At 34.8% G+C, this 19,782-nt stretch overlaps 2 protein-coding genes across 4 annotated transcripts; both read right to left on the bottom strand.

Moving 5' to 3' along the window:
- Window positions 1-1,287: 1,287 nt before the first annotated feature.
- RBL10 (RHOMBOID-like protein 10) lies at window positions 1,288-6,151 on the bottom strand. The gene is made up of 9 exons (XM_086440066.1): window positions 5,937-6,151; window positions 4,734-4,993; window positions 4,471-4,525; window positions 4,307-4,387; window positions 4,132-4,228; window positions 3,959-4,026; window positions 3,294-3,392; window positions 2,420-2,461; window positions 1,288-1,836 (listed from the first exon to the last, which is right to left on the bottom strand). The coding sequence occupies exons 1-9, from the start codon at window positions 6,096-6,098 to the stop codon at window positions 1,690-1,692; spliced, it is 1,011 nt and encodes a 336-aa protein (XP_086296192.1). The 5' UTR covers window positions 6,099-6,151; the 3' UTR covers window positions 1,288-1,689.
- A 1,630-nt stretch (window positions 6,152-7,781) lies between these two features.
- On the bottom strand, window positions 7,782-15,460 carry STIPL1 (GC-rich sequence DNA-binding factor-like protein with Tuftelin interacting domain-containing protein). Of its 3 annotated transcripts, XR_015177717.1 has the most exons (3): window positions 12,741-15,460; window positions 8,276-8,537; window positions 7,782-8,090 (listed from the first exon to the last, which is right to left on the bottom strand). XR_015177717.1 is itself a non-coding variant. In XM_086440064.1 (2 exons), exon 1 carries the CDS (start codon window positions 15,445-15,447, stop codon window positions 12,766-12,768), a length of 2,682 nt encoding a protein of 893 aa, XP_086296190.1. In that variant the 5' UTR covers window positions 15,448-15,460; the 3' UTR covers window positions 7,782-8,090; window positions 12,741-12,765. The 3 variants fall into 3 exon arrangements, 2 of the variants coding, with proteins under 2 accessions (XP_086296190.1, XP_086296191.1); XM_086440064.1 differs by lacking the exon at window positions 8,276-8,537; XM_086440065.1 differs by lacking the exons at window positions 7,782-8,090; window positions 8,276-8,537 and adding an exon at window positions 9,751-10,001.
- Between the last annotated feature and the right edge of the window lie 4,322 nt (window positions 15,461-19,782).

Below are 19,782 nucleotides of genomic sequence, written 5' to 3'. Positions count from 1 at the left end.
ACGCCTCCCGAATGTTACATTGGGTCACTGTTAATATTATGATCACTGAAAAAAAAAAAAAAATACTCTTCTAATACAATTATCTATGGGAATAAAGTTGAATGATGAAATAGGATTCGTATCTCCCATTATTGGTACTCCCTTCTCCTTTGAGTAAGAGAAGCGTAACATTTTTTTCTTTTTACGATGTCGAACAAAAAATTGTTGGAATTCATTCTATAAGCCAAATGGGTATCTTGAAAATTAAGTTATATTTTTTTTAATCATAACCAATAAATTTATCTTAAGTCATTATAAAATTATAAAATTATCAAATTAATATAATAGAGAGTTTATCCTGTTAAATTCCACTCCAGTTGGTCACACTTTTTCAATCTTTTTAAAATTCCATGGGTTGCCCTTTTCGGTTCTGTCCCTCTTCCAAAGTTGGGATTCATCTCTGTTTTTGGGGAGAATGAAAATTCTATGGAGACTCCTCCATTTTGCTACCACTAGGGTTGCTAGTTGCTTTTGTTTCTTTTTGGTTGGTCATCTCGACTGTTGTTTGTATCTCTTTTTTTCTTAGTAAATTTATACTTTATAAAAAAATATATCCTTTAAAATAATTAAAACCACAAATTGAATACAAATTATAAGTTTCAGCTTTTGAAAAAAAAAAAAAACATGAAGAATTGCTATTCTGTTTTGAAAAGAATAAACTATTAGAACAAACATTGGTTTTCCCTCATTGAGGGACTTCTTTGGAACGATAATAGACTATTTTGTGCCTCTAGACCTTTAATAGATAGTTTAAATAGAACAAATGGATAAAAATGATATTTGATCTTATAAATCTGTTCATGGCTCTAAGCATTTGAAAAACCAAAATGCCCCAAACCCAATTACAAATCGATATATGTTTACTATTTTTTTTTAATAAGCAAGCAAATTAGTTGTTAATAATTTGTAGATAAGGACAGATTTGAAATTCTCAATAGATCAAGTCAATGCTGAGTGTAGGAATTTGGTTTCACATAAAATGACAATCTCAGTCCTATGAGATAAATCTAAATAAAATACCAAATTGAATCAGAGAAATCTAAAATGTTTACAGCAAGTATTTTGTAATTACAGAACTTCGAAACAAGCCCCACCGGACAAAATTCAGATAAGAAACAAATCTGAAATATTCAAAATAATTTGCCACCTGAACCCACCCCACATTTTGCTCATTCTCCAACAATTGAGAACAAATATAATGCCTTCCAACAAAAATTAGAGAGAATATTAGAAAACTCCCTAAAAGCATGTGAAAACATATCTAAGATCATTAAAATTGAAATAAGATTGAAGTACTACATATGCTGAATCAGACTCAAATCACTGCATTATGATCACAACAAATATAAACTGTTATAGAATTCATCGTCATCAGATTCATGATATAGGTGGCGAAGTTTTCACAACAGCTGCCAACCTGACTTACATAACCCTCCTTTGAACTGAGGCCGGGATAAGAAAAAATCGCAAATAGTTTCTTGGCATCTATTTCAAATCCAAGGTCCTCATTCATCCAGTCTCGATCGACAAAGAGGGGGGCAACATTTGCTATATATATATTGTATCCCATATTCAGTATAGATTTTTAACATTTCAAGCGTATTAGCCCATGAAGAATAAGTTCGAGTTGAGAGCGAAGTCTTAGTTGAATTACCCAGGTGTTCTTTTCCTGTTCATCAGATAGAAAATTGGAGCTCTGTCAGCAAATTTAGATCGCCCATCATTCGACTTGGATTCATACTTCCATGCGGGGCCTACAAGCCAGGAGATGGCAGCTCCACCAAGCAAGCCTCCCAACTAAAAAATTTAAGCACTTGTCAGGAGATATAGAAAATAAATGTAAATGCCTTTTAAAAGAGTTTCTATTGCCACGCCAACTTTTACTAATGCCACACCATGATGTGTGCTAATTCTTTGGTGATTTACATATGAATTGGTGTAGCGTCAGAAAAATTCGGTGTGGCAATAGAATCTTTCTTCAAAAATAAGGATAGTTACTCTGGGATGTCACAACAATCTCCATTTCCTGCTCAAGCAGGCATTTTATATGTGGTAGCTAAGTGTTGGTCCACCTTTACGACCTCTCCATTACTTACTCCATATTGGGAACCCTCATTTCTGTAGCGAAAAATAGATGAGTTTTTCCCTTTAGGTGAGAAATATTTTTGGCCAGATGACATTCATTCCGGAAAATGGATCAATAAGGGGATACGTAGGGATACATTCGACAAGGTGAACATCTACGGGCCAATTTGAAGGATTCTTTATCAGATTTTCCAGGTCCAGCCTTCTTATGATATAGAAACCATCTTAATGAGGAAACAGAGTCCGATGCGACAAACCCAGACAAACTTTTTCCCTTATGTTGTGGTAGACTTACATGCCCCCAGTTATCAATGCCTTTAGATAAAAGCCCAATAACCTGCAATATTTGATATCATGGTCGTCATTTATCTGAAGTTTCAAATAGAATAGAGATTTGTTGTTTGAAAATTTATGAGCTAAGCTGATGAACCAATGGCATGATGCCACATGTATTGAAAAAGCAACAAAATCAAGCACTTAAACTGCTCCCAAAATTTCTTTCAAAATTTAATCTCCACTAACCAATCACTTGTGTTTTTTAAATACACATGGCATCATGCCATTAGTTCATCAGCTTAGCACATAAATTTCTAAACAACAGATCTTTGTTCTTTCAAATAAAGATTGGAAATGGAAGAAGAAAAGACTGGTGCCCATGGGCTAAAAAAAATGGGGAGGCAGACAAATCACAAGATGATTTGCCAACTTTCCAACAAAGGATCCATAAAATGTAAGGACATCTCCAGTAGCGTGCTATATAACGTGCCAAACATAGCATATGTTATATTCTATGCAAAAAATAGTACTAGATTTGGAATATCTCAAAATATAGCATAAAACATCGTTTGGGATTTTTGACCAGTTTTCCCCATCCAAAAACTCTCCCAATGACTATAAACATTAATATTGGGGTTTTTGATCATTTTGCCCCATATCAAAGAAAAAGAAAATGCCTAACATAAATATTTCTTCCCAAGAAAAAGTAAACAAAAAAAAAAGAGCATTTTTGAGGATAAATGATATTTTTTTTAAACGAACCGTTGGAGCATTCTACGCCAAATATAGCATTTTCCCACTTTATCGATCTCAAAAATGAGATGGAGATAGCATTACCACTGGAGATGCTCTAAGCTATTCAGATTCTAGAAGATAAAGTGAGAGTATTGCACCATGTTTAGGCCAATCACACGTGCTACATGCTGTAAATCTTGTTTCCCACCACCGACGAGTCTTCTATGCCGCAATACAAACACTGCGAAGGATCCAACCTGGTCACACAATGAAAGCTAAAGAATAAGAGGAGAGAAAAATATTATGGAAGTATGGCACTAAAATTTGGGGTTGAATAAACTTTCTAGAGTTAGCAAGAACCACGTTATCTGATTTTGTTTTTTTTATAATAATTATAAAAGATGATTTATTAATAAAAAAGAAAGGTGGATATGATGATCAAGATGACCATCACAACACAAATATAGAGAGTTCCCCCATGGCCTTACATAGTACTCCCACAAGGACTAAAAGTCTTCAAAAGGAAAAAAAAAACTCTTGAACTCAACAAAGCAGTTACAAGATATCACATCATCTTCACCTCAAAAAGGTTGTATGTGCTTTGCAAGTCTTTCAATTAATTTTCTAAACAATTCTATGTATGATTTTATTATGGACTTCTCCATCTCTTTACAACAGATTTGGTTTTCAGCATTTTTAATTCTTGAACATTCAATAACCTACTCCTATTCAGGTTTGGTGCCACCTCGTGTTTGAACCAAATATGAATTTAATAACTAGAATAGATTTACAACTAAAACAAAATAAATTCAATAGTACTTACTAGTCCAAAAATGGCCCCTGAAGCACCAACTGCAGGTGCTTTACAGAACCAATAACTCGTTGCAGCACCTGATTTCCTCAAAACCATTGAATCAGAATACTACTGAACTGGAAGTCACTGATATGGACATAAACAAAATCATCTTCAATTATAGCAGGTCTATGAACTGTTACTTGCAACTGCAGAAGTGAAATAAATTGCAAGAAATCTCCTAGGGCCACTGAGATTCTCCATCGTGGGACCGACGGAGTTCAAAGAATAACAATTGACCTGAAAAAAGAAAAAATAATTTCAAGAGTACCACAATATAAATCAGCAATTCTAGGGGGGGTAAGTTTAAAACCAGACCATGAGATGCCCAATATTTGCGTGGAGCAAGGATGAAGTAGCCAACCTCCATAACTGCCCTTCGTCAATGAGGCTGTTAATCTGTATACATAACAAATTTAAGTGACTTAGAGGAACCAACAAATGGAATTTTGTACATGAAATCCTAAGTTTTTTGTTCGGACCTTGGCTCCCCATAGCATCAGCTTCCCCTGGGTTGCAACTTGTGCAACAAAAACTCTGGGCACGAAATATCGTAACAAGGAACATATCACAATTTAATCCCAACATTCCATGTGATACCCAAATACAACATGTACTTTTAAATCATTAAAAGAAAAGCATAAAAATCCATTTTTTTAAGAGCGTGTAAGTTCCGAAAGAGAACATATCACGTTCGAAAAGCATGCTCTTAAGTTGCATTTTATCCTGATAAGATGATACTCACAAGACATTAGTTGCAAGGAGGACATTAGTCCATAGCCTTCCATTGAAGGAATTTCTGTTAGGTGTCTCCAAATATGATTTTTTCCCCTCATCTTCGAAGTCCTTGATAGTATCTTTCTTGCTAAAAAAACATAAGCAAGATGAACATGTGGCAGATAAATCATCATGTGATGATTCAAGAAAATTAAAGCCTTTGAATAGAAGTGCCCTTTCACACCATGGGCCCTTGAATCGAGTTACATGATCAAAACGAGAGAATTCCTGTTGATTATAAGAAATGAATAAGGATCAATGAAGTAGGAAAGCAAGGAATATATATATGCAAGATCAACTGAAGAATTATATAATTTTCATAAAAATTGTATTTTTGAGACTCATGAAGAATGACTGATGTGGATTTAAGTTCATAAATTTTGTTGTTGATCATTGTAGTCTTGGGAAAAAAAAAAAAAAAGATGGCTTCTACAAGAAGCTATGATTCTTCAAGAAAAATTATATGAAAGCTTGAGTTTTGACAATAAGAAAAGTGGGTTTTCACCATGCACTCTAGTTCTTTGGTTAAATAAAAAAGTAAAGAGGAATTTATTTTGGGGTTTGTAGTTCAAACTTTATTCATTCAAACCTGATTTAATTTGAAAAAGAAGCGGATTTTCAATGGAAGCTTAAGGAGAAAAAGAATTTGGTGTTGTGGTTCAGAGTTCAGACCATCTAAACTCCACCCATAATACAAATTGCTAGAACACTTCAAAGTTCAAAGATCATTAGCAGAGATACTGTGGAGTGATTTTAAGAATGTATCTTCTAATACAATTATTTGGAGCTAAAATTTTATATAAATTCGGATTCGAATTGGCAAACAGTATAGAAGCTAATCTAATTAAGGGTTTCCACCAAATGATCAAGAAAAATCAAATTCAGGGTATATAAAACAATTTTTATTGCGGCTAAAAAGAACCTATATTTGATCAAACAGACAAACACAGAAGCGATATCTAAATCATATCGGATGGATTCCTTAATTTAGATCACAGTTCACAGAACCTTGAACATACCCTAATTTATCAATTTATCAATTCAAATTGAATTTTCAACCGATCCATTAACATCCCTAATTTGCACCCATTTTTGTAAATTTTAGCTTACTCAGGAATCTAAATACATATGTTGGATTTAACAATAGATTTGAGAGTTGAGAATCGAGTACCTTGAAGGAGGAGCGAAGTAGAAACCCTAAATGATGGCGGGTGCGAAGGTGGACAATGTCACCCAGGCGCAGAGCAGCGGTCGTGGTGATAAGATGCGCCGGTGTGATACTGAGACCCTCTCTGGATATAGGAAATGGAGAGTTGGAAGGAACGGTCCCCATATTTTCCTTCTGTTAGAGGGACGTTATCTATCCTGCGCTGTCTCTATATACTGCGCAAAGTTACCCAATTCCGCACTTCACTTTCCCGCCCTTACGAGATGACTCGTCATATAAATTCGTCCGAGTAGACTGGGTTAAAAAAATAATTCTAAGCTGGCTAATGTAGTAGAGTAAATTCTCTTTCCCAGTATAAGCGGGACATGGTTTCAAAACTTAGTTTGAGGACTCCTCTCATTCATGGACGAGATCGAGTTGTCTCGGACGAGTCATTTGTCTTAAATAAGAGAAAATATAGAACTTCGTTTACAAATATTTATTTTCAAATAATTATAATTATCTTATAAAATAAAATGGATCAGAAGATGCTTAGTCCCATGATCATTTTTTTATTTAGATAATAAATATTTAAATTCTAAAAAGTAAAAATATTTTTTTTAATCAATAAATACAAAATCCTGGTTGACTCCATAGAGTTTTATTGACTTGACTGAGATTTTCAAAATATCACTTTCGTATGTTAAACGATATATTGTACTAGCTGAAACACATTGAGGATTCGTATTATTAATGAATAATATAATATATGTGGTGTTAAATTATAAAAGATAAACAAAAAAGAAGGTGAAATGAAATAACAAAAATAAATTACAATTATCAATAAGAGGCAATTACAATTTTGAACATGGCAAGACTTGTATTGGACACAATAGATTTAAGACAAATTTCGCTCTTATAATATGCTAACAATCTCCGGACATTTATATCTTAGGATACAATGCTTTACAAGTGTGCAAAACAACACTCCAAGTGTATATGTACAATCAAACTTGTACTGTGATTGTACTCTTAATGACTCACGATAAATCTCAACGAAAATTAGAAGACACAATGCAAGAAAATTTGAAAATTTAATAATACAAATGAGATAATAGAAGAGAATTTATAGAGTTAGAAGTGTCTCTTTAGACAGACACCATAACTGATGAAAATGTCTCTTTGAAGTGGTTATTCGAACGTACATCTATGTTTGTAGAAAATATCTTTTGGTTGTGGCTCTTTGAAGAAACACTTTGTGAGAATGTTCCTGTTAGAACAACCACCACTTAAGTCTCTTAAGATAGTAACGAATGGTAACTCGTTGAGTTCAACTTGATGGATAAATTAATTGAAGTAAAAAAAAATTGTTGATTATACTTTTGGCGTGGAGATTATGCAAAGATGGTTTCTTTTCAAATAGGATTTTTTTCCTCCTTGCTTTCCTGCCCCTAAGTTCCCTGGGTCCATCTTTTGGGGCTTCAAACTCCAAATCATATAAATTTGAGGTGTTAATTATAAGTTTTTTATATCATTGAGAGCATGATCAATATTTTGAAAGATTACATGAAGGGACCCATCATTTCCGATCAACAAAAACATCTCTTTTATATTGACATTATCAAATGACTTTCATCATAGGAATGACTGACCAACATTGATCGATGTTTTCAATTGGTAAGACCCATTGAATGCCTTCGGATCAAAACATGGAGACCCTACATCACATCACCAGCAATTCAGATCCTCGATAGAAACCTTCCAAGGACCCTTCAAGGAAATAAGAGGGGGAACAATATTTATCCCACAACCATGCAAATAACTTTAAGAACATTGACAAGTTTGACATAGACTGAGAACACAAGGAAGAAACAATAATAGCAGAGGTATCACTTGAGATCAGAAAATAGTTCAAAGAGGGAAACCATTAACCCTGCCTTGCAATTCTGATAAAGAGAAAAATGCTGAAAGCACAAATAATCACCTACTGAGCCAATTCAAAGTTAAGTGGACCCCAAGATTCCTAATACTCAAATTTTGGATCATACAAAACAAGTTCAGATTTATCCTTCTCTAGTAGAATTTCACCATTCTTGGCTAAGCAAAGTGGCCTCAAGTAATATACTGGGTATAACAACAGTGCCAAGCACAGATCCATCTGCATAGATGAACAAACACCTATAGACAACAAAAAGCTAATGAGTAGAAAATAATAATTATGATTCTATTATCTTTAAAAGCTTGTGCTTTTAAGAAAAACTATGTAGAAATCTTGTAGAACCAAGAAAAATACGAAAGACTCAATTTTTTTTTTTTATAGATAAATTGCTAACTGATTACATATCAGAGTTCACATGTCATACCTAAAAAATGTAGTACAAACAGGGCAGTTGTTGGATAACAATTATTAACTGAATTGATGAAAAGAACTCCAACTTATTAGTAATTACAAGAAAAGAAAATCTCGTTGAGTGTAATTTACAGTAAAAAAAACTACAGATTCCTTCTGCACAGTGGAGACAGTGGACGCGACATCTCCCCTGAAGCATCCACATTATTCTTAGTTGTGATTTTGATCTTTGGGATATTCTGAATTGAATCTACTGACATTTCCTTGGCATCTATCTAATAACAAACATTCAAATTTAACTAAATTGTGATATTCGATCTGTGATGTCTTAATATTATTTTAACAAAGAATTTAAAAGATTAATTGGAAATATTTCTAATATAAACTTTATATGTATTTTAATCAGTACATCAGCCTGAATAAGTTTACAAGGACATATCAGAGCATCAGGCATCTTGAATATGTGAAGCCCTACATACCTTGCAAGCTAGTGTCCGCTGCTGATGAAGGGTGACAGATAAACAATGACATCTTTGAAACTGATTTGAGAAAGCATGATAGGCTTATTTTGATAAATAAAACATGAAGGCTTTTTAAAAGAATCAGATTATGAGATTGTACTAAAATCCCATTCAATGCATCTTTCAAATACACACATTCCTGCACAATCTATGTTTATGAACTCCATGCAACCATAACTAAGACAGAAAAGAGTCTAGGATTTTCTTTCGAAGACTTGAGGGAAAGATGATGAATGTGTTTGTCGTACAATATTTAGGTATCCTACCATTATTGGTGTGTCACATTGAAGTTCACTAATTGGTATGTTATAAATAAAAGTTGGTGTGACAGTAAAAGTTCTCAAAAATCACTAATATGCATCTATGTTTGGTTATGGTTGGTTTTTCCCCCAACCATATCAAGACAGCCACAAAAACTCCTCAATCCACACCCACATGATAGATTTCAACATTAAAATATAGAATTTCCCCGCACCGAAATGAATATATAGTAGCTTCCTAGTGAGCTCCGTGAAGCTAGAAAGGATGAGCGCAACACGCCATGACACATAGGTTACTGTGACCTTACTTTAGTTTGGCAGCAACCCAAGGGAGCATGAATTCTGGTGTGCACATGCAATATGTGAGGATGGTAATTGGGGATATGTACAGAAAATTGGTAGTATTGAACAGAAAAAACAGATAAAGTGTAAAATAATGCAAGGAATGGTTCAAGAATGCTTACATGAGAAGCTTTCAGAATGGGTACTTTATATCAGAATGACACAGGAGTTAGATGAGAAGGAAAATAAGAAATACATGAAAACAAGAAATGTTGAGTCCATATGGCTCATCACCAACCATGGTACAAGACCAGTTGGAACAAATTCTTTTCTTTTCTTTTCCTCTTCTTTTTCTACTAATTTAGAGGTAAGGAATTGTTTTTTTCATTTTTACTTTAATTGGTATTTCAGATGTAAGAGCTTCAAAAGAGAAAATTATAAGCATAAATCTATCATTCAAACATAACAAATATAAGCATACTGTCAGTTTATTGGTAGGAACATGATATAAACTTGGGGACAGTTCCAAGAAATTGAGAAGTCTAGCATAAGGCGGATTACTACAATTGAAAATCAAGACCATCAATTTGAAGGAGGTTCTTCACAATGAAAACCAAGTTCATCAACCAAAAATGCAGACTCCAATTGCTTGACCAAAACATGTTTCCTGATGTAACTGGAAAAAAACAACAGAGATATGAGGCATTATTTGAGGATTGCTTCTGTAGGCTGCAATGGATCTTAGAAATTTTACTAAGATCTAAATAGAAGGAAGAGATTACTCAAGCAAGATGGTAGAAATCTCCAAATTACTAAACTTATGCATGTTAAAATTAAGAAAACAGTAGACTGTAAAAGGGTGATTAACAAAACCTAGAACATCTTGATTTTTTTCTTTTTCGAAAAATAAAAATAAAGTATTACACATAATATCGTGTAACGAATGAAAAAAAAGTTGAAATGATTTCAAAAAGAAAACCATGCACTGGAAAAATACAATGTATCAATCACAAAGCAAGCAAATTTCAGGTTTTAGTTCTCCATTAAAAACATCACAAACTCCAATCTCTAATGCATCAAAACTGTAAATCATACTAAAACAAACAACGACACTATTGTCAAATGTCAATCATTTGTTGATGATACTTTGGTGTGGGGATTGTGCAAGGATGGTTTCTTTTCAAATAGGATTTGTTTTTTCTCCTTGCTTTCCTGCTCCTAAGTTCCCTGGGCCCATCATTTGGGGATCCAAACTCCAAATTTCCATCCATAGTAGCATTCTTAGTTTGTTTCTGAAAAAATATTAATGGTTGGTCATCTTATCACTCAAGAAATCATTATAGTAGACTTCTATGTGCTATGTGTAAGCAAAGTGGGGAATTGGTTGGTTAGCCATACTCATACATCATAAAGTTAGCCTAATCTATTTTTTATCTTCTTTAACATATATTGGACTCTTCCTTTTTTAGTCTTGGAATTGTTTAGTGATGGGTCGCCTTGCGTCCTTGGACCTAAAGGTTATATTCTTTGAAGGATGCTCCCTTTTGCCATTTGCCAGAGCATATTGAAAGAAAATAACAGAAGAGAGTCTACCCAATATCATTTTGGGTGTAAAGGTTATATTTCTACTTTTGGTCCAAGTTATTCCAGGAATTCAAGGATATTTTTCTTTGAGGATTCTGTAATATAAAGTGGGAATTAATGTTGTCGAAGGAGGGTTGGCCCTCATTCAGGTTGTTTTTTGTGTATTATTGTAATGCTCTTCTCTTGTCTTGGTCTTTTCCATGCTAGGTCTCCTAGACCATTGGGGAGGGTCTTATTTTTCTTTTCTTTATATTTCTAGTTTTTTGAATGAAATTTCTGCTTATAAAGAAAATATTAATAATTTTTTATGTTTCCAAGATGACATTAAAAGTTAGATTCAATTTTCTGTCAGAAGTTGGGGTGAAAAAAGTATATTGTTTAAGGAAGGATCAAGAATCAAAAAGAGGCAACTAATTATGTTTTGGGGCAGATTCATTTTCCAATATTCTTCAGATAGAATATTCCCAAATGCAAAGACAAGAAAAGAGTGACTAGTATGAGACCAACTGATATTGAGATGATAGTTTTCCGTTCCAATGAGTTTGTGTCAAGAATCAACCCTAATTCTATGCTTTCCGCAAAAAGTATGGATGGATTAGCTACCCCTCTTCAAGGCAAGATTCCTTGGTGTATGTTATTTGCAACAAAGTGTTGGTCAACCATACTAAAAAGGGAGAAAATGCAAAAATAGATGTATAGAGAAATATCTTAAAAACTAAGGGTTTTAAGGTAAGTAGGACAAAGACAACAAATGGCATTGCAACTTTTGTAAAAACTCTTAGAGATATAAGGTACTAGTTAAGATGGATGAGAAAAAGTTAACCCACAGCGAAGTGACGACTTAGCTAAGTGGAAAAAAGTGTGGAGTGTTGGTCTCACATCCTAGGTTCAAACCCCCTTGAACCCAACTTCATTTGCTAACCACTAACCCTATATCTATCCAAAAAAAAAAAATATTAACCCATAGCAACAACTTTCAATATTCAGGTTACACCCTCTATGAAAATGGAGAACAATACAAACAGGGGCACTAGAATTGGATTGTAAAATATCGATCCCAGAATAAAGAGGGTTTGAGTCATGTCAACAACTAACAAAGAACATATATATATGGGGACGGTTCAGCAGCCCTAAAGTTTGCCAAGTTTTGTGCCAAACATTTTTCAAAATATGGGTTAGAAGCTTTGGAATGAGCTGAGTTTTGGTGAGGATGATCTCTATGATGAGGAGATCATTCTCACCAAAAATCAGCCTATTCCAAAACTTCTAACCCCATCAAAAGTGATTTACAAAAATTGGACGGTCCACGATTCTTCAACTTGTAAACTAGGGTTAGAAGTTTCAAAATGAGCTGATTTTTTGTGAGGATGATCTCTTCACCGTAGAGATCATCCTCACAAAAAATCAGCCTATTCCAAAACTTCTAACCCCATCAAAAGTGATTTACAAAAAATGTTTGGCACCAAACTTGGCAAACTTTAGGGCTGCCGAACCACTCCCTATATATATATATATATTTGATAATACTAACAAAGAATATTGTCAACCCAACCCATAAAGAGATTGATGATAATGTGAACATAGAATTAGCATCGGTTGGCTAAGATGGAAACGTTTTCTAAAGTATTTAAAAAAAAAAAAAATTGAATGTGATACCATACCAATCAAATTGGAAGTAAAGTTAACAAAACAACCATTAGACCAGCTATACATAAATCTGGCACTAATCTAAACAATTCATTCCTATGATCCTTTCAGGATCTAACAGAATACAACTTGAGAAGCATAAGTAACAACCAAATACAAATAGGAACTTAGGGACTGGACAAACCTTGGGTTCTCATATATTATGGAAGTCATCGCCGTTTTGGAGCAGAATTACGGTGCATCTCCAACAATTGCTCAAGGGATACCAAAGACCACCCACCCTCAATTTGTGCAAAAACTTTTTGATTCAAAGAGTCCATATATATGCTTATATTACCAAATCCATATATTTGAAGACCATTGTGCGTTCTCCCGGGTTTAGGCTTAAACAACAACTCATTCTGTTGTGCATAAGCCTCGAGAACTTCTTTCAAACTCATATCAGGCATACCACCCATACCATCCATGTGGACTCCACTAGCCATGCCCACAGAAGCTTGTTGTTGAGCATAGGCCGCTGCCTTCTGTTGAGCCTCGAATTGTCTCTGCTCCGTCACCCTAAGATAGCTGATGTTCTCCCTCGCACCAGGTTGTACCACTTTCATACCTTCGACAGCTTGGTTCATCATGTCGAGCCCAACATCTAACTGATACCGGATACGCTCATTGGCGAGCAGTTCAGGTGGAATAAGTCCTTTCCAGCCCAAATACCACTTAGTGACTTCTTCAAAGTTCGGATCCGAGCACAACCAATGATACAAAACCTCTTGCCACTTAGTGAAAAACCCAACCTCCAACATTGTGACCATGTGATGAATTGGAATCGCGGATGCCCAAGACATCACCCAATAAAACTGGTCAAGCTTTTGATTTGCTGGGTTCACTTGGAACTCTTGCAATACATTCACCAATTTCGGAACTATAAATCGAACAATGAGATGCTCCCAACTGGCCGAATCAAAGACGGATTTCCAAGGAGACAATATAGCATAAGCAGACCCATCACTTGGATGCCAAGCATGAAGAACATTCCCTAATTTGAACCGTATCGTGTGATATAAACTCTCCAATCTTTGACCCAATAATGGTAACCATGGATGCACCCATACATGAATCGAGACAGTTTCCCGACGTGGGTCCCATGTCTCTACAGCATACGATAGCTTCGGCATAACCACGCCATCTAAAATGGTTTGAAGAACCGAGGGAGGCAACAACTTCTCCCACGATTCCAAAAACTTGAGCATCGGTTCTGGGTCCCTCGGATTCCACGTGTTTGTCCCGGATATCCTCACGGCGGGGAAAGCGGTCTCCATTACCAATTGAGTATAAGTTGAACCCGAATCTGAGAAATCAAAAGGATCGTCTCCTTGTAACAGATTCTTCCATTTCGACATCACCTTTAACCCGTGCAACGGATTCTGTAATGGGTCCCAACCTTGAAACACTCTAATGAGCAAAGGCAACGCAAAAGAACACGCAATGCAAGCCAAGTTGCAAAGCTTGTAATCATCACGATATCTCCTTTGCAAGTCATGAAACACCTCCGCGAGCGATTCTATGGTCAATGTCCCCAAAGAATTCTCCTCGCCAATTCGTTCCAGCACTCCAGCTATCTCTTCCATGTTGTCAAGTTGTTTCTTATGCTGGAATGCCTCCTTTTGAAACTTCTCCTTTTCTCTCTGTAAACTCGCCACGGTCTCTCTCTCCTGCCTCAATTCCCGATCAAGTTTTTGGATATCAAGTTCGGCCAAGTCTACAATTAACCTCACATTGTGTTGCAACTCGGGCATCGGCATATCATTCTCCTTCAACTTCTCTTCCGCGTTCAAGTTCTCCAAATTCGTCAAAACCCGAACTTGAGGTCCCCTCATATCAATCACTTTCTGAACTTCAAAACTCTGTTCTTGCTTACTCGCTAATAACTCTTCAGCCGTGATATAAGAATCCCTTTTCTTTGCCCGATTTTGCTTCGACCATGCCTTCTCTTTCGATCGACCGGATGGCTGAGAAGAAACAGCAGGCAACGATTTCCTCTCCTCCGATTCTTGTAAAATGGGTAAAGTTTTTACCTCTTTATAATCATTATAACCCATTCCCATGTTCTTCGGCCTCAATTTTGCTTCAACTGGCGCCACTATACCTTGTTCGTTCTTCCCCAATCCACCTCCTTTGTACCCCATTTTTTCGAGTAATTTCATCCCAATCCCTTTCGTATGTTTCTCGAACTCACCCACATCACCAAATTCAGATTCTTTCCTTCCCGTATTTGATTTCTTGACCAATTTCGACTTCTCTCGTTCTCTCTCCCGTCGTTGCGCCCCCTCCTTAATCTTCCTCCCGAACGCCGTTGGAAGAAAATCTCCATCATCATCCTCATCATCACCATCTTCATTGACTTCTCCAACTCCATTGGACTTAAACCCTAACCCTAATCCAGGATTTGACCCAATACCACCTAACCCAGATTTCTCTTCGATCTGGTCATCGATTTCTTCGTCTTTTTTGGTGGAATTTCGATCGATTTCTTGGTTCGGCATGACGATACCTGTGGAGACGAAGTTAACCGGTTTGCTAAAATCCGCTTTCATGGAAAGATTCTTCCTTCGCTTCCTGCTTGAAGAAGAATCTTCGTCGGCATCAGAATCGCTTTCTGCAAAGACGCCGTAGAGGACATCTTCCTTATTCTGGAATCGCTTCTTCTCCTTCCGCTTCTTGTAATAGAACTCTCCATCGATCCATTGCCCGTCTTCGTAATCGTTCTCCATTCCGAACCTCTCCATGTTCTGGTATTCTTCCATGGGATCTCTCTCTCTCTCTCTCGGAAACAAGAAAACCAAATCGAACTCTCGTGTGCTACTCTCTCTCTCTCTCTCTCTGTCTCTGATCATCTAATTTGGGGAATTTTGACTCACCGTTCAATGTTTTGGTAAATATTTGAAAAGAGAGTAAGGGTATGTTTGATTGCACATGAAAATATGGTGAAAAATGAATTTTCATATAAAATGATATTTTTCAAGTGTTTGATTATACATGAAAATGAAAATTCATTTTTCATTCCATTTAAAAAATCCAATAAATCATAGATTTCACTTTCCCACCTATATGGGTGAGAAAATGAAATTCACCCATATTTTTCATCCTCAATTCTTCCCTATCACCACTACTACCACTATCACCATTATATTAACCTCGCCGTCCTTATCGACTCCGTCTCCGACCACCTTCTCTCTCTCTCTTCTTCTTCTTCTTCTTTTTCTTCTTCTCCTTCTCCATCCCTCACCTCCTCCACCACCACCATCACCACGTTCTCCCCCCTATTTTCCTCACTTACCTCCATCGTTACCATCGTCGCCGCCTCCATCGTTGCCGCTGCCACCACCTTCTTTGCCACCGTCACCACATCCTGCCCTCTCCCTCTTTCTCGTCATTTTCTTCTTCCTCTCCCACTCCTCCCATCTTTATCATTCTCCTCTTCTTCTTTTTTCTCATATTTTTCCCATGATTTTATCCAAGTGAAATCAAACAATGGAATTTGATTTTCCAACCCTACCTATTTTCCACAACTAATTTTCCATAGATTTCAAATTCTATGGAAAGTGACTTTTCATGCAATCAAACATACCCTTAGAAAATAACCAAAATATCATCATATTCAGTCTCTTTAATTTAAATAATAATAATTATTATACAGATAGGGACAAACTAGTTACACTAACTGTTGGTTGCACACCAACCTTAAAAAATCCTTTATTTCTTTTGTATTTTTATGACTTCTATTTTAACTTACTTCTTGCACTCCAATACGTAATCTTTTACTGTTTAAGTTTTATTTCAACTTATAATTTTGTATTATTTGCCCGTGTCTTACTTTGATCGTGTTTTGTGACTGATTTTGTTTGTATTCTCTTTGGTTCCAACTTAAATTAAGGCATTGATTTTTTAATCTTTGTTTATAATTTTATTTAACTCTATGTATTTCAAGAAAACGTAACTTTGTAAATAAAAAATATATATATTTCTTGCAAAAATTACTGAACTAGCAATAGTTTCTTTGGGTATAATTGAGAAAGAAGAATTTTTTTTATTTTTTATTATTTTAAATGAGTGAAACATTTTTTAATTATCTTTTGGAGTGTAATCCAAATGGATTGGAAAGGGGGATTTTTAAGTGATAGAGTGCAATTGATCGTGTGTGATGTGCAATGAGTCGTCGCTACTAATAACTGCTGGTTTTTTAATCTAAAAAGTGAAAACCCCATCTTATTTAATCTTTAGGCAGACAACCCTATAAAATTTTCATGTATAGTCATCAATACTTCATATCTTTTTGAAGGAAATTTAAGTTACTAATTAAAAAAAAAATGCCATTGTAAAATCTCAAAATTCTACTAAATTTAGTTAAGGTTCAACATCTCTAAACTCAAATGACAACCATTTTATACGAAAAATGTATAAATTAACAATTAACAAATCTTACTTAGGGTTGTTGGGCTCACATTGAAAATCGACCACAACATCCTTCTAAATTTTATTGAAAAACTCATATTCACAAAAATAAAAATAAAAATAAAATTGAATTTGATCCCAAGTGTTGAAATGGCGGTTACCAAACTCCTAAAACTTAAAATTATAAATCAATGATGAAAAATAACGTTTATAAAAATGATGAATGCATGTTTTGGGAATTAAAATCAACAACATACCCAACTCGAAATTTTGTCATATTCAACATGAGATTAAAGTAGGGGTGCCAATAACAGGTCCTTTAATTTAATGTAGAAGTTTTCAATTATTGAATTATAAAAAATTTCCTTTTCCTTAGACTATAAGATAACAACATTTTATTATTATGGATATAATGATTTAAAACTTAAAATAAAATTATGCGGGTTTGAAACTTAAAATTTGGAAAGCTAGAAATTTGATCAGAATGAAGGGAAATTCTAGTTCTTAAATATCTTTGAATACATTGTAGTTCTTAAATTTCCATTAGTTTTACTTATATTTCAATTGAGTTTCCTACTTCAGGAACAATTACAAGCTTCTATTCCAAATTCAATTGAATTTCCTAGTTCAGCCAAACTGCAGAGCTCTCAACGAATTCCATCTTGCACAGGAAATCACCACCACTATCATGTTTAGGAAAAATTATTTAAAGGATCCTCGTGGAGGTTTCTAAATAATTCCTAAGTTTTGGACAGTCTCTTAATGGCCCATTTAGTAAACTTTTCTTTTCTTAACAGTCCCAATACCTCATCCCCCACACTTCTCATGATTGAATGTCCTAACCGTTCGAACTCATCATTTTCGTCCATAAATTTTTAGATTTTTGACATCCCAATTGAGTATAGATGACTCCAGTCCATCGGAAATGATTTAAGAAGGAAGAATAAGTCATTTCCAAGGGATTTTCCAAACATTTTGAAGATGTATGTAAAAAATTAGGATTTTATTTATTTATTTTTTATTCATTAGTTTTTAGATGAAAATCAATCAAAAATGATTCTTTTGGATTAAAATCATTTAAACAAGTCCTTGTTTAAAGTTTTTAGTCGATCTTTCCATCTATTTTGATTGAAAAACTTGAAAATTGAAAATGGGTGGATTTTACCAATGTCAAGTTTGACAATATAAAAAATCGTGAACTCAATAGTAAATAGTGGTGAGTTCAACAGTAAAAATTGTGAACTCGACATTAAATAAAGAGCAATGAGTTTACCAATAATGAGGGACCATTAAGAAATAAAAAGTTCAATGTCCTGTCAAATTACAATGCAAAACTAAACGACTATTTAAAAATAAATCCCTATGCCACTGCCCTTTAAGTAATTTTCCTCATTTTTAATGGTGTCGATTGGGCGCCCCCAAGCAAGCCTAAGACATTTTTATTGAAAAGAGGATTCTTTCCTTCTTGTACCAAAATAACACTACAATAGTTCTATTGAATTTCCTTTTACAACACATAAACTAGAAATTTGAGTGAGTTCAGTTGATGATTGAATTTGATTGAGTACCCATCAGAATCAATAGAAGGGGAAAAACCAAACCCTTACCTGGTTTGGGCTGCAATTAGGCGGGCTAGGGATCAACCCACGCCCAACCAGACCTCGGGCATGAAATGATCAATCCTAGCCCAATCAAGTTGGGTTGGCTTATTTCTCAGTAATATAGACATTGTTTAGTAGTGATAATGATTAATTACTTATATAAGATAAGTGGTATTTAAGAAAATATTAAACTTATAATTAGAAGTCCTAAAAATTTATTTCTAAATTTACATACAAGAAATTAATTGTGAATGAGAGAAATAAAGATATTTTTAAATATTTTTAAATTATAATCATATTAAGTTTAGGTTTTGGCAACTGATGTCTATACTTGAATCGGGTTTCAGTAAAAAAATAAATAAAATTTCTGCCTTAACTTGGGCCTGAATCCTAGTTAACTGTGACCAAATCTGACCTGAGGTCAGGTTGAGCCCTTCGGGTTTGGGTTCGTCCCACCCAAGTTGTAGTCCTAACATAATATGTTAGATTATTTTTTTATTTTTTATTTTAAAGGGAGGGGGGTTTGGTATTGGAGAGATATGATACTCTAAGAGACCAATTGCCTTGCCCTTGCTAAGTAGGTCTATGGGTTCAAAACCCATGATACAAAGTGAAATGATAGGTTTACCCCTTACTAAAGGTCAACATCTTTTTTTTACAACGAATTAATGGAAAAAAAATGGGTAATTATAAAAGCACTGTAGTCAAATTGTTTTGGGTTAAAAGTTTCTGAATGACCTGATTTTTTGTGAGGATGATCCCTATGATGAGGAGATCATCATCACCAAAAATCAGCCCATTCCAAAACTTCTAACCCCATCAAAACAAGTTAAAGAATCATAAATTGTCCATTTTATTGTAAATCAGTTTTGATGAGATTAGAAATTTCAAAATGGACTGATTTTTGGTGAGGGTGATTTACTCATCATAGAGATCATCCTCACCATAAGCTTATTCCGAAACTTTTAACTCATATAAGACAATAATTCAATTATGGTGTGGGTTGCCCTTATTAATTCGTGGGGTGTTTTTATAATTACCCAAAAACATTGGTTCTAAATCTTAGTTTTAGAATGATATTTTGAACAAAATCAAAATTTCACGAGTAAAAGGGCCAGGATCTGGTGACCCGTGAAGAATGACTCCAGGAAACTCAAAATCTAATTTTTGGTATTT

This window comes from Akebia trifoliata, chromosome 4 (genome assembly GCF_017979445.1).
Source record: "Akebia trifoliata isolate Shusen 1 chromosome 4, ASM1797944v1, whole genome shotgun sequence".
In the NCBI taxonomy this organism is placed as follows: domain Eukaryota; kingdom Viridiplantae; phylum Streptophyta; class Magnoliopsida; order Ranunculales; family Lardizabalaceae; genus Akebia; species Akebia trifoliata.
This window is presented reverse-complemented; position numbering and strand designations above follow the sequence as displayed.

What these genes read in the sequence shown, in the direction of transcription:
- STIPL1 (XM_086440064.1), bottom strand. Translation starts at nt 15,447, where the DNA reads ATGATCAGAGACAGAGAGAGAGAGAGAGAGAGTAGCACACGAGAGTTC.
- RBL10 (XM_086440066.1), bottom strand. Translation starts at nt 6,098, where the DNA reads ATGGGGACCGTTCCTTCCAACTCTCCATTTCCTATATCCAGAGAGGGT. An exon ending in TTTCACTTCTGCAGTTGCAA is followed by an intron (nt 4,027 to 4,131) that starts GTAACAGTTCAT and finishes TGAGGAAATCAG; the next exon opens with GTGCTGCAACGAGTTATTGG. An exon ending in GCATTGATAACTGGGGGCAT is followed by an intron (nt 1,837 to 2,419) that starts GTAAGTCTACCA and finishes TAAATTTTTTAG; the next exon opens with TTGGGAGGCTTGCTTGGTGG.